The following is a 14,415-nucleotide window of genomic DNA, read 5'->3' on the forward strand; positions in this document are numbered from 1 at the left end:
AGAAGATCTTTAAGCCTTTTCAAAAACAAGCAATTATGAGGAAAAGCTTCTGTCTTGGCCCAATTAATTTTCTATCCTGAAACCATGCTGAATATATTAATACAAGATTAGGAAGGGAAAAAACACCTTCTATAGAAAAACACTGGAGATTTTTTCATTTTTCTAGCTGCAAATGCCCATAAGTCTTCTCAGGGTTTATTTTATGTTCAATTCTAAATAATTTTTTAAATAGTAATTACTCTTGCCTAATAAGCCTTGTTTCCTTCTTACTTACCAAATTTCCTTCATGCTTTATCAGGGCTTACTCTGATTCTTACTTCTTTTAATAAAACACTTAAATCTGACTAGTCATTAGCCATTTCTATGAAGTTTGTATGGCATGAGTATCATGTTGTCATTGTTCAAACTACTCCATCTTATAGTTTATGAGTAAACCTTCTTCACTTATAAAGTGTACAGAATAAACTCATATGTAGAGACTGAGAGTAAACATACACATGCACACATGCTCATAGGGTAAAGAACAGGACTCAAGAGCCAGGCTTGTTTGGGTTGAACCCTAGCATTGTCACTAGCTGTATAACCTTGAATGAAGTACTCAGCCTTGCTTTGCTTCATTTTTCTCATCTGTGAAATGAGGATATGAATGGTATTCTGGCCATAAAGGTGTTCTTTTTTTTGAGACAGTCTCCCTTTGTTGCTCAGGCTGGAGTGCAGTGGCACCATCTCGGCTCACTGCAACCTCCGTCTCCCAGATTCCAGGAATTCTCCTGCCTCAGCCTCCTGAGTAGCTGCGATTACAAGTGCCCACCACCACGCCTGGCTATATAAAGTTTTTCTGAGGTTTGGATTACTGAATTAATGCAACACACTTAAAACGGTGCCTGGCATACAACAGTAGTTATTGGTGTACGTGCCTGCACCGTCTTGTCATTCAAATGTTAACTGCAGTAACGTTTTATCAACAGGAAGAGTGTTTTAATCTTACTCCTGTCCTCCAACAGTCAAATGATCATAAAACTGCAAACTGATGATCTTTATTCCCTTGGGAACCAACATTCAGTCAATCTATTTTATTATTCATTTCTGAACACTATAGAAGTAATTTAAGTCTAAATTACTGTCTGAAAAATTGATTAATCATAACATCTCATTCCTGAATGAGCATGAGAGAGACCAGAGGGATTTATGGTAATAACTGCCTCTTTTGACAATATGAGACAGCTACAGGGTTTTAAAAATTCTTCCCTTTCTTTCCCAGGGTCAGGGCATTTTTACCTGTGCTGTGAATAAAAAAGGTAAAAGTCAGGGATACAGCTTGTACAATTGCACTATGACAACTCATGGGTGTAAATACATAGGCTTCACTGGAAATGATGTTTGAGTTCTATTAAAAGTTCATGTTAACCAATCTCTTCACTATATCATACCCTCTGCTTCAATCTTAAAATAAAAGCCAAGATAATTTCAGTTGTAAAACAGTGTGTAAAGTAAGTGTAAAGTACTTTCTTAAGCAATTATTTACTTCTTTTACATTTCTATTTAAACCTGTACAGATCACCCTTATCAACATTTCTATTTAAATGTTTTTACATTTCTATTTAAACCTGTACAGATCACCCTTATCAACAAAGCATTTTGTATATACGAATTATTTGGAATAATCCTATCCTAAATCCTAATCTTATCTGAACCAGCGTTAATTATCAGACCATCTACATACTACTGGGGAATGAAACAACAAAATAAAATTGTAAACTCCTAACTAATTATAATAATCATTTTACTAAGCATGTTTAGCACTCAGAAGTACTTTAGCAGCATTCTAATAAGTACCTTCTATTAGTTTTAATTTTTGTTGAAAAGATAGATGGGAAAAAAAGGAATCAGGTTTTCCGTTCCAAGTGCAATGGGCTCTTAAACAACATGGGTTTAAACTGCATGGGTCTACTTGTACACAGATTTAAAACATATATATAGTGGAAACATTTTTGGGCATTTGTTGACAATTTGAAAAAACTTGCAGATGAACCGTGTAGACCAGAAATGTCAAAAAAATTAAGAAAAAGGTGTGTCATGAATACAAAAAATGTATGTAGTTACTAGTCTATTTTATCACTAGGATAAAATATACACAAATCTATTATAAAAAGTTAAAATTTATCAAAACTTATGCATACAGACTGTACATGGCGCCACCTGCAGTCAAGAGAAATGTAAACAAATGTAAAGATGAAATATTAAATAACTTCGTAAATTAACTCTAGTGCACACTGTATTACAGCAATAACTTAGCCACCTCCTGTTGCTACTTATGTGAAATCAAGTGTTGCGCCACTTAAAATAACATGTGATGTGAATTATCTCTGCTTGAGATCATTATCTCTGTCTCTCCAGTAAATTACATATCACAGTAAGGAGTAATCTCTTGTGATTCTTGCATATTTTTAATTGTGTTTAGTGCAACATTGTAAACCTTGAATAACACCATGGGACACATACAAAGTGCCACTAGTGATGCTGAAAGTGCTTCCAGGAAGCAGAGAAAAGTCATGACATTACAAGAAACACCTGAACTGCTTGATATAATGTAACCATAGATTGAGGTCTGCAGCTGCAGTTGCCTGCCATTTTAAGATAAATGAATCCAGCATAAGGACCATTGTAAAGAATGAAAAGGAAATTCATGAGCCATCACTGCAGTTACAGCAGCAGGCACAAAAACCTTGCATTTTTAGTGAAACTGCAGTACATATTGAAAATGTAGCCTTTATGTTGGTGCAGGACTCTAAAATGATTCAAGAAAATGTGAAGTCAATATATGGCAACTAAAAGCAAAACGAATCTAAAGCTGGATAATTTAATGCCAGCAAGGGTTGGTTTGATAATTATAGAAAGAGATTTGGCTTAAAAAAAAGTCAGGATAACAGCAGCAGCAGCTTCTGCCAACCAAGAGGTAGCAGGTACGATGAAGAACAATTGAGGGGAAAGGACATCTACCTGAAAAGTTTTTGAACCCTATTCTGGGGGGAAGAATCCACAAAGGACATGCATTAGTAAGGAAAAGAAATGAGCACCAGGATTTAAGGCAGGAAGGGATAGGCTAACTACTCTTTTATGCAAATACAGTAGGGTTTATGATCAGGACTACCCTTATTTATAAAGCTGCCAACCCCTGGGTCTTGAAGAGAAAAGATGAGTACCAGCTGCCAATCTTTTGGTTGTATAGGAAAGCTTGGACAACAAGAACCTTTTTTAATGGTTTTGTTCCACCAATGCTTTCTCTTTGATGTAGGGAAATTATCTTGCCAGGAGGGACTGCCTTTTAAAGTTTTTTCAATAGTCCACAATGCCCCTAGCTACCCAGAACCCAAGAGTTCAACACTGAAGGCATCAAAGTGGTCTACTTGCCTCAAACAGGTCTCTAATTCAGGCTCTACATCAGGGGTTCATAAGGAACTCTCAGGCTCATTATAAACAGTACTTTATGGAATGGATTGTCAATGCTATGGAGTACCCTGTGGAGACAAAAGTGGCTCCATCTTGTAGGCTAATTGTCTACGCTAACTTCTGATTAGCCCCGGCCCCGTGAATGCCTCCTGATTTTTACGTTACTGTCCGTAGTGTAAGAACAAAGGAAACTTGGTGCTATTGCACAAATTACAGGCTGCGATACACATAGTAGTCTTGCCTGTTTTGGAGGGTTGCCTTTCCCTGTGGTATGTAAGCCCTGGGTCTCTGGAGTAACAGTGTTGAGATCTTCCTGCCTTGTGGCTGACCAAGACCAGGCTGGTGTCTCTAAGTTCTCCAGTAAAACAGACTTTACTGACAAACTGGATTTTCTGTCTCCTTTGGTTTTTCAGCTCCTTCAGCATTTGGGGGCCACTTTGCATATGTGACCTATTCACGGAACAACTCAGAACATCGTGAAAGTCTAGAAGAATTACACCATTGAGACACCATCGTTGATACAGTAAAGCCACAAAAACCATCAAGGCTGAAACAATAAATTCTTGCTTGAGAAAACTGGGTCCAGATACTGTGCATGACTTCACAGGCACCAATCAAGGAGATCATGAAAGAGATGTGGATATGGCAAAAAAAAAAAAAAAAAAAAAAAAAAGGTGGGGGGATGGGGATGAAGGACTTCAAGATATGAATCTTGGAGAAATTCAAGAGCTAACAGACGCCACACTACAGGAATTAATAGAAAGCGACTTGATGAAGATGAGTTCTTATGAACCAATGTTAGAGGATGAGGAGGATACAGAAGAAGCAGTGCCAGAAAACGAATTGACGTTAGACAGTCTGGCAAAAGGGTTTTGATTATTCAATGCTGCTTTTGACTTCTTTTCTGACACGGATTCATACATGGTATGGGCACTGACACTAAAGCAAATGGTGGAAGAACTGGCAATGTACAGAGATAGGTTTAGAGAAATGAAAAAGCAAAAATGTCAAGACAGAAATTACGACGTATATCTGTAAAGTTACACCGAGTGTTCCTGCCTCTTTGGCCTTCCCTTCCACCTCCGTTCACTTCTTCTGCCACCCCTGAGAGCAAGACCAATCCTTTCTTTTCCTCCTCTCCCTCAGCCTACTCAATGTGAAGAAAACAATGAAGACCTTTATAATGATCCACTTCCACTCAACGAATAGTAAATATATTTTCCCTTCCTTATAATTCTCTTAGTAGCATTTCTCTACCTTACTTTATTGTAAAAATATAGTACATATTAAATGTAACACACAAAATATAAATATAAAAGATAATATAAAATATAAAAGATACATAGTTAATCAACTATTTATCAGTAAGGCTTCCTCAACAGCAAGCTATTAGTTAAGTTTTGGGGGAGACAAAAGTTATACATAAATTTTTGACTGTGTCAGGGGCCTGTGCCCTTAAATTGCACATTGTTCAAGGGTCAACTTTACACATCTAACACTAAACACACGAATGTGTCATCTCTTCACTAGAACCCTTTCATTTTCAAGATCAACTGAGCAACTGCAACTGAGACAAATCTAGACACACCATGAATGAGGTATTAAGAAGCTGAGCGGCCCAGTTTTGTAGCTTTCTTTAGATTCATGAAGTAGAAACAAAGACATACGATTATGGGGTTTAGTATGAATTGATGCATGGTACAAATTAGGAACTTTATAATTCTGCAACAGAAAATAAGAGTTTAGGAGAAAGCAGAAAAGAACAGCAAATAACTGTTTAATAAAGCTATAAAAATAGTAATGTTTTACAGTATTAAGTTTAGAATCAATTGTAGTCCCTTCTAGATTTAAGTTACACTTAGCTCTAGGAAAATTATTTATGATTTGGCATTCCTGTAATACTTCCTTTCTGTGGCAGGCTTTATGCAAAGACTCTTACTTACTGAATGGGGAAAAAAAAAAAACCTTAAAAGAGTAAAGGTGTTGTGAATCAAAACCCAAATCAATCTCCTTGGAAACAAAGAAGAGACAAAATATTGCCTGGAAAATTTCAAAATATTTTATAGACACTGGTAAATTTATTCACCCCAAAAATCCCCCAAAAGTGAACAGAAGAGATCCTTTAACAGACATAAAAATTGAGGCTCACTGTCCAAAAGCCTTGAGCAAAATATAGGAGTCAAGAAAAAAATCATTTTTCTTGTTATATAGAAGTTATAGCTGAGATTACTAGGTCTTATCCTAAAGTTGACTCTCCTCTTCCTCTATTAACAGAACCCAAGAAAAAAGACTGCATTTCCCACCCTTCCTTCCTAACAAGAGTGACTACGTCCCAGCCCATGCAAAGTAAGCACAGGAAGGCTTTTTAAAGGCAGAGCATGCATTAATGCATTCTTCTTTGCCTCTTCTTCCTTCCAGCAGCCTGAAAAGCTGATGTAATGACTGGATCTTCAGCAGTCATTTTGAACAAGAGGTAAAAGCTAGAGGCTGAGGAATGATGGAGCAGAAAGAAAGGAACTGGGGTTCCTATTAACATCCTGAAGCTAACTATCAGGCCTGGACTGACCGACGCTTTCTGGCCGCCTTTTACAAGAGAAAAATGCACTGTTATTTAAACCACTATACTTTTGTTTTCTTTTTTGGGGTATAGACAGCTGAACCTAATCCTGTCCCAAATCCTAATCCTATCTAACTAGTATTAGCTATCAGCCCATGCTTATACTGGAGAATGACATTTAACAAAATAAGATGTTAAAGTTCTAACTAACTGCAACCATGCAGTTTTCTCATGCTGAATAAAGTTAAAGAAATATAATGTGTGTTTCCTAAAGAGTGTCATTTTTTTGAAAGATAACATTGGACGCAAAGTAACATAAAAATCTACACATAATTATATAAACATTGCTTTGACATACAACACCAAATATTTTTATTGTGTCTGTGAATGCATTTCTTGGTAATAAAATTGCAGTTATGAATACATGATACTTTGTAAACTATAACATAATAGGAGGAGAAGGTATTAACACGGTGATTTTATGGGGTTGAATCAGTTTTAGTTTCTTATACAACTCAGAGCTTTATGTTATTTAGACTGTCTCAACACTGGCACAAGGTAGCATTTTACTTATCAAAACACTGGAGGAGGCAGTCTATTTTATGTGGGAATAATGGCTTTTTAACAGTGTTTGATTAGGAGACATTAGGAAGCTTGCCTTGAAAACTAGCAAACTAGAAAATTAGCAAATTTATCTAGAAGATTTTACGTTACATCCTAAAACAACCAGCCACTAAAGACATCCTAAACTGCTAAGTATGCCAATTTGCCTCAGATGCTTGCCATATAAGCTGCGTTCAGGAGCCAGCAATGAATATCATAGATACTTGAGGATAAAAGGTTGAAGGATATTGGCATTCAAAGGAGATGAAGTCAGAAACCCCGTACAGCAACCGCCCCCGCCACAAAAAAAAAAAAAAGTTAAACAAACTTGCATTTTACTTTGGAGTGAAATTTCTTTGCTATTTCCAAAGATTTTAACTTTTGGTTTCTCAACTAGCCCTAGCAATATAAGGGTCTGACTAATGACTCTTTCCAACATTGTCAAACTTAATTCAAACTTGAAATCAATCCTCTTATTTTTCCCCTAAAGCAAAGCACCTCACAATAATAGTATGAGTATATCTGAGTGGCCAATTTAAAAGTTTAAGTCATTCTTTCGTGATCAGTGCTAGAATTAACTAGTGATCTGTTTCAATCTTTTTTTTTTTTTTTTTGCCAGGACTAACAAAATAATAGAAACTCCATATATATTAGAAACAGATCTGTAAGTTTGAGCCTTATGTATTATTACAATGTGGCAATCAAGAGGAAAACTCAAGACAACTGTGTATTGTGCTTGCCCTGTTTTGTTCAAACCCCAATAATTTTAAATAAATAGTAATGTTCAACACTGACTGATGACATTATCTATCAACCACATCACGCCTGGAACACAGTAGATAATAAATGACAGCTGTTATACCTACCTTCTTGAAAGAAAATCCTTTCATTTCATTCTCATTTTGTGTTAAGCTTCTACAATTCATAAAAATAATAAAATAATAAAAGGAATGGTCCAACATTATCTAGTCCAGTCTTATTTTTACAAAACATTGACTTTAAAAGTCCCTGAGATTGTAATTTTACTGGTTCAATCTGTCTTCCCTACCCTTGTTAAAAAAATAGAATCATTTGTCATTATTGGCTGAGTATCCCTTCTCTGAAATCCTTGGGACAAGTGTTTTGGATTTCAATTTTTGAAATATTTGCCCTATATTTACCAGTTGAGTATCCCAAATCTGAGTTTTGATAATCCTAAATGCTCAACGAACATTTCCTTTGAGTGTCACATCAGAGCTCAGAAAGCTTCAAATTTTGGAGCATTTTGGATTTCAGATTTTCAGATTTGGGATCCTCAACGTGTACTAAAGAGGAAGACTAAGAGATTGCTATTATAAATAAATTTCTCTCAGGAAGCTTTCAAACTGCAGTCCATAGATCACCATCTGCATCAGGACCACTGATGGTTATAAAAGGCAAATTCCTGGGTTCTGCTCAAGATCTACTGAATCAGAATCTCTGAGGCCATTTTTACGACAAATTCCACTCCCTTAAAATCAAATTCAAATTCCTTGGATTGCAAGCTTATTCCTCCTTGCCCACTCTTTAAAGGGAATGGGAAACACTGAGTCTCTAGACTATGCTTTCTTCCAGATTACACAGCTGTCTTTTTGTTTCTCTAAATTTGGTAAATTAATTGCAGTTCTTTAACTTTTCTCCTTTTTTTTTTTTTTTTTGAGATGGAGTCTTGCTCCATCACCAGGCTGGAGTGCAGTGGCGTAATCTCAGCTCACTGCAATCTCCACCTCCCGGATTCACGCGATTCTCCTGCCTCAGCCTCCTGAGTAGCTGGGACTACAGGCACGAGCCACCATGCCCAGCTAATTTTGTATTTTTAGTAGAGATGGGGTTGCACAGTGTTGGCCAGGATGGTCTTGATCTCTTGACCTCATGATCCACCCACTTTGGCCTCCCAAAGTGCTGGGATTACAAGTGTGAGCCATCGTGCCTGGTCTCTTCTTTGCTTTTTCTCTTTCTCACCTTTTTTGACATCAATGCACTGTTTCTTCCTAAACCTCCTCCAACCTCTCAATGATTGAGATTGGCAATGCAGCAATTGCAAACCAACCAGCAATGACCACACAGGAGGATTAGTTCATGGAAGTAATACTTTACCCCGTGTTTCTGTATGGATTCCTGTTATGGGTTAACTTTTTAAAATGCTTCTGGACATGTTTTACTCCTGAGATCAATCCTCACTATCTCTGCTTCAGGCAATGTATTTTGGAACTCTTCCCAATTCTTCCCACTGAAATTACATCTCCAAATTAACTATGTAATATTGAAATCAATTTTTCTCCTCACAAGTATAGCAGCCATCCAAATGTCAGGCATGAATTACATGAATATGCTTACCATGTCCTAAATTCAGGGCACTATTAAAAACCCAGAAGATACTGTGGTTGGGTTGAGGGCACAGCACTTTCCCAGAAGCAATTACTCATATGCAGATGCAGGAAGCATTTAAGGGTGTACCATTCAGAGAGACAGCTCTTGGAAAAATGCTCTGGCTCTTAAGCACAATGCTTATGCCAGCTCATAGTCAGCACTTCATACCTGCCCAGCCAGTGTAACCGGTGCCATCCCGAGGGTCTGCTGATTTCACGCCTCTCTCCATTTGCTGAAGAAGCTCCCGAATCTTATTGGTCAAGCGTTGTGAGAACTCAGGAGTCAGCTAGATATTAAAGGAAAACAAATATCAAAATAATGTGGGTCACCCAGCTTGCTGGACTACAAGCTATCAAAGACAGAGAGGTATTTCTTTTCCACTTATGACATATTTTTCTACCTGGGAGACCGAACAATTTACTACCTATTCTTAACAACATCACATTAACAAAATTTATAAAATACTGTTGTAACTTATGTTTTACATAAAATTATTAGTTAAATATGAAAACAGACTGCCAATGATAAACTGGCTCACAGTAATTTTCCACTTAATAGTAATTGCCTATTATTTAAACCAATATTTATTATAATAATAGTCATTTTATTAAATTAAGCACAAATGATATATCTACTGCTTTCAAACTACTGGATTTTTAGTATTGAAGCTGCAGCAAGGTAGATTCCCTAAAGAAACATCTAATTGCTCTTATTTTTAAAAAATGATTTAAAAAAATAAAGTAGCAAAAGAAAAGCAAAACAAATTCATGTGTATCAAGAGCCTCAGGCAGAATAGAATATCAAACTCACCATCATAAACCCAGTGTCTGGTAGAGAATGGGGCTTCACAAATGTTTCTCAATGAACGAGCCTGTCTGCATCCTTACCCGCTATTAGCTGAGTGATCTTGCTCAACTCAGAACTTATGTTTCAATTACCTCCATAAAGTCAGGATAATAATACCTGCCCCACCAATTTCAAAATGTACTTTGAGGATTATATGAAATAGTGTATTATAAGTCTTTCTCATTCAGGGATGTAAATGTTGACATTTTTACTAATTTTTCAGCAGATCAAGGGTCTAAGGCAAGTAAGAGTTTAGATATGGATTGAAAAATCCACTAAGGCTGGGGCTCTGGGGTCAGTACCACCCATATGAAGGTCCACAGATGCTGTGCAAATAGTGAGGCTCACACAATCATGACGTTATTCTTCTTAAAGGCAAGTGAAAAATAATTTTAAACTTCTGCATACACTGAATCAGTGTCTTAAAAAGTCACTTTAGGCCGGGTGCAGTGGCTCATTCCTGTAATCCTAGCACTTTGGGAGGCCGAGGCATGTGGATAACCTGAGGTTGGGAGTTTGAGACCAGCCTGACCAACATGGAGAAACACCATCTCTACTAAAAATACACAATTAGTCAGGCATGGTGGCGCACGCCTGTAATCCCAGCTACTAGGGAGGCTGAGGCGGGAGAATCCCTTGAACCCGGGAGGCGGAGGTTGCAGTGAGCCGAAATCGTGCCACTGCATTCCAGCCTGGGCAACAAGAGCAAAACTCCATCTCAAAAAAAAAAAAGTCACTTTATTGTATCCCTCAATAATTTTAAGAACTTGCTGTGATTCTACGAGTTGAATTTCACAAAGCAATTAAAATTTCAGAACAATGTGGATGTTACAAGGGTATAAACACTTTATTTTACCATGTAAGGATTGCAGAAATAAACCTAACCACTCACATCAGAATCTCATTTTTTAAAATAGGATAAAATCTTAACACTGATAACAGCAAGAAGGCAGCACCAGAATTAACAACAATAGTTTAAAAATACATTAAGATTCACTTTGGAGGAGCATCCTTGATAAGGCAAATCAGACTTTCAACTGCATCTGGATTATTTAATCTAGAGCACCACTATGATCCCTTATTTCACACTCTTTAGAAGAAACTACATTGTTTGACAGACACACTCCCATTATTTAACAATTTCTGCAAAGAAGATTTCAACCAGACTTGAAAATACATTTAGGAGGATAAAATATACTTCAGTGTTAATATAAAAGGCTTATAAATCTCAGCTAGATAGAAGAGTGCATCTACCTTGAGAACACATCATCTACTGTATATAGATCATATATAATTTATCATCTTGCCTGGCCTTCAAGAGATCAAGAATAATGAGAATGTCTCAGCCTCATGAAGGGAAGTTACTTTCTGTTTGGCACATTCTGCATTTAATAAAGGTGACCTCTGTGAGAAAACTGATTGCTTGTGGTAGACCACCAAATTATTCAAACTCTAGCAATAATCTGAAGTCTCTAAAAGTCCTTTTTTTTTTTCCTGACCGATGCCAGAAAACAGACCAGTTCCTTATTGAAATCTGGTGCCAAGAAATTAAGCAGGACAGATCTCCAGGGTTTGATCCCCTGTGTTCAACATTACACAGTTTTAGAACTGGTATGCCACTTTCTTTCTAGGATCTGTCCAGAAACTACATTAGGAAATAAATTACATTCTTACTCTTGGGTCAGGGTTTAAATTTGTGCATTTTTCCCCTTAGAAATAAAGGGTTAAATTTGGCCAGGCACAGTGGCTCACGCCTGTAATCCCAGCACTCTGGGAGGCTGAGATGGGTGGATCACTTGAGGATAGGAGGTCGAGACCAGCCTGGCCAACATGGTGAAACCCTACCTCTACTAAAAATTAGCCAGGCGTGGTGTTGTGCACCTGTAATCCCAGCTACTCGGGAGGCTGGGGTACAAGAATCACTGGCCTGGGAGGCAGAGGTTGCAGTGAGCCAAGATGGTGCCTCTGCACTCCAGCCTGGGCTCAGGATGAGACTCCATCTCAGAAAAAAAAAAAAAAAAGAAAAGAAAGAAAGAAAGGGTTAAATTCATAAAAAGCATTTACTTTATAGGCAGCCTAAACAGCTACATTTTATTGAAGGTTTCTGTCACTAGGACAATCCTCAAGTGTTCTCTTTGCCAAGTCAGCATGAAGCAGCAAGTCCTCCTCCAGCAAGACAAGACATATACTTCACCTTGAGAATCTGCACAGTTAGGAAGAATGCAGGCCCAGATGGCCAGAGGGAATCCATCTGACCTGAAGATAATTATAAAAAGCTTTGTTTGGGCAGCTTAATACTAGTCTTAAAATAATCAGATTGACTCAAACTCCATATACATTTTGGTAGCCTTCTACCCTACACCTCTTCTTCATCTCTTTGATTCCTCCTACCTGCATTACTGACCCAAGTTAATCTATAAAGTGACAAGTGCTTTAAGGAAAAAACACAGAACCATCAAACCCACAGATTAATTTGACAGGGATGAAATCTGTAAGGCCATTATATCACATAAAATGCCTTTTGCATGGCTGACAAGTTTCAAAGAAATAAACTAGTAAAATTTTTAAAGTGTGTGCCCTGTTTCCAGCTTAACTCATTTTCAAAATTTTTATTTTCATTATTTTTATTTTTTAGAGACAGGGTCTCTCTCCGTCACCCAGGCTGGAGTGCAGTGGTGCAATCATAGCTCACTACAGCCTCAAATCTCCTGGGCTCCAGCAATTCTCCTGCCCCAGCCTTCCAAGTAGCTGAGACTACAAGCTTTCCACCACACCTGGCTAATTTTTTAAAAAGTTTTAGTAGAGATAAGGTCCTGTTAGGTTGCACAGGCTGGTCTCAAACTCGTGGCCTCAAGCAATCCTCCTGCCTTGATTTCCCAAAGTGTCGGGATTAATGGCGTGAGCCACTGCACCGAGCCAAAACTAGGTATTCTTAAAAATATTTGTATTCCCTCTTAACCATTATGTTCACTCAAAAAGGCATGAGAAAACACAGGCCCCTAGTATTTTACATCCAGGTTCTCTTTTGCACAGTGATTTGTGACATGCTAACCAGTTTAATTTACAAGTGTTTTTCCCCCCCCCCCCCAGCTGTGAGTATGTCCTGTGGAGTGACACTCGTACAAACTTCAGGTTTCCTATGTCCCCAAATTCTCTTAGCAGTAAGAGTTTAAAGATGTCCTTACCACACACCACCGTTTGCTCTCATCATTACCCTGACCACACTTGTGTGTAATCACAAAGGACACGGCACATGTGAATACTATTAGGACTCTTCACTTCTTTAAGCAGCAAACCAAAATACATAAAAAGTGCCAATTACATAGTAAACTACATATTTGCCAATTTTTAAAATTTATACTATCAATAATTGAGCTTATTTCAATAATGTTAACAATGACGTATTCAACATTATATTGGAGCTCCAACTGTATATATTAACATGTATTGTTAAATAATTTACATATTTATCGTCGAATCATGTATTTTTTTAAAAGGGGATGCTCAACTCTTTCTTTCGGGCAAAAATGAGCTCCTTTCCGAACACCGTGGGGAGAGGCAGGGATGCGGGCAGCCATATCCCAAACTCACCCTCCCGGCAGCATCAAAGTAGCCCTCGGCCAGGGATTTGTTATAATCAGCATAAGGATTCGGGAAGGCCCTTTGAGCCATGACGCCGGAAGCGAGCCTGCAGAACAGGGGAAAAAGAGAAACTAGGTTGAGATAGGGGCCTCGGCCGAGTTGAGAAGGCGGCGGCCGGGGCCCAGGTATCCCCTTTCCTCCAGCTCGGCGGCCAGCGAGCGGTCTCGGCGGTCCGAGTGGCCCTCGGGCCCACTGCGGCCCAACTGCTAGGGCGTGGCGCCTTCGCGAAAAGGCTGCCAGGGCCCTTAACCCACCCGGATGAAGGGGACCCGTTTTGCAACCCCGTTCCCACGCCCGCGACTTGAAGCAAGGGCGCTTCCTGCGTCCTGAAGCCCTCCTCGGCCCTGGCCTCTCACCCAGCACCCCCGGTCAATAACAGAAGAGGCTCTTTTACCGCCCAGTTTCTGCCAGGAAGACCAATCAGAGCCTTCGCCGCTCCCGAGGCCCTCCCCTTCTCGCTTACAGTTTGTTAAAGAGACAGGAGTGTAATTTCTAAAGGATAACAGGGTATTTTAATTACGGGGTAGCAGAAGTGAGGACCTAGAATCACGCGGAGATGTGACCAATATTTCCTACCCTGCTTTCATTTTTCTTATTTTTAAGAAGTCAAATTTAAGTCCAGAGTCATAAGAAGTAGATTTTTTTTTTTTTTTTTTTTTTTTAATCTGGAGAAGAAAAAGACTGCTTTTAGATCTGAACACTGGCATTTCTGCTGTTCGCAATAGATAAAATTGGAGGGGGGTCGGGGGTAATGTCTCTCCAGGGACATGCCAAACTTTTTCTTTCATTTCTTACAAAAAAACAAAACACCACCATCATTATCAACAACAACAAAAATATGTCCAAAGGACAGGATATCAAATAGCAATTGATAATACTTCGGGGACAGCACATGAAAACACCAATTACAGCTCTCAGGAAATCTATTC

The 14,415-nt window shown here is 38.4% G+C and overlaps 1 protein-coding gene across 2 annotated transcripts in view; it reads right to left on the reverse strand.

Annotated features, from left to right (window-relative positions):
• Nucleotides 1-13,891, reverse strand: part of LANCL1 (LanC like 1) — a 46,491-nt gene extending 32,600 nt beyond the window's left edge. Inside the window, exons 1-3 of one of the 2 annotated variants that reach the window (XM_023220166.1) lie at nucleotides 13,843-13,891; nucleotides 13,436-13,532; nucleotides 9,167-9,284 (exon numbers count right to left, since the gene is read on the reverse strand). In XM_023220166.1, the coding sequence (XP_023075934.1) occupies nucleotides 9,167-9,284; nucleotides 13,436-13,516 (199 nt within the window). In that variant the 5' untranslated portion in view covers nucleotides 13,517-13,532; nucleotides 13,843-13,891. Of the gene's footprint in view, nucleotides 1-9,166; nucleotides 9,285-13,435; nucleotides 13,533-13,740 lie in introns of both variants that reach the window. The other variant, XM_023220157.1, reaches the window with a different exon arrangement.
• Between the last annotated feature and the right edge of the window lie 524 nt (nucleotides 13,892-14,415).

Source organism: Piliocolobus tephrosceles, chromosome 11, assembly GCF_002776525.5.
Source record: "Piliocolobus tephrosceles isolate RC106 chromosome 11, ASM277652v3, whole genome shotgun sequence".
NCBI classification, from domain to species: domain Eukaryota; kingdom Metazoa; phylum Chordata; class Mammalia; order Primates; family Cercopithecidae; genus Piliocolobus; species Piliocolobus tephrosceles.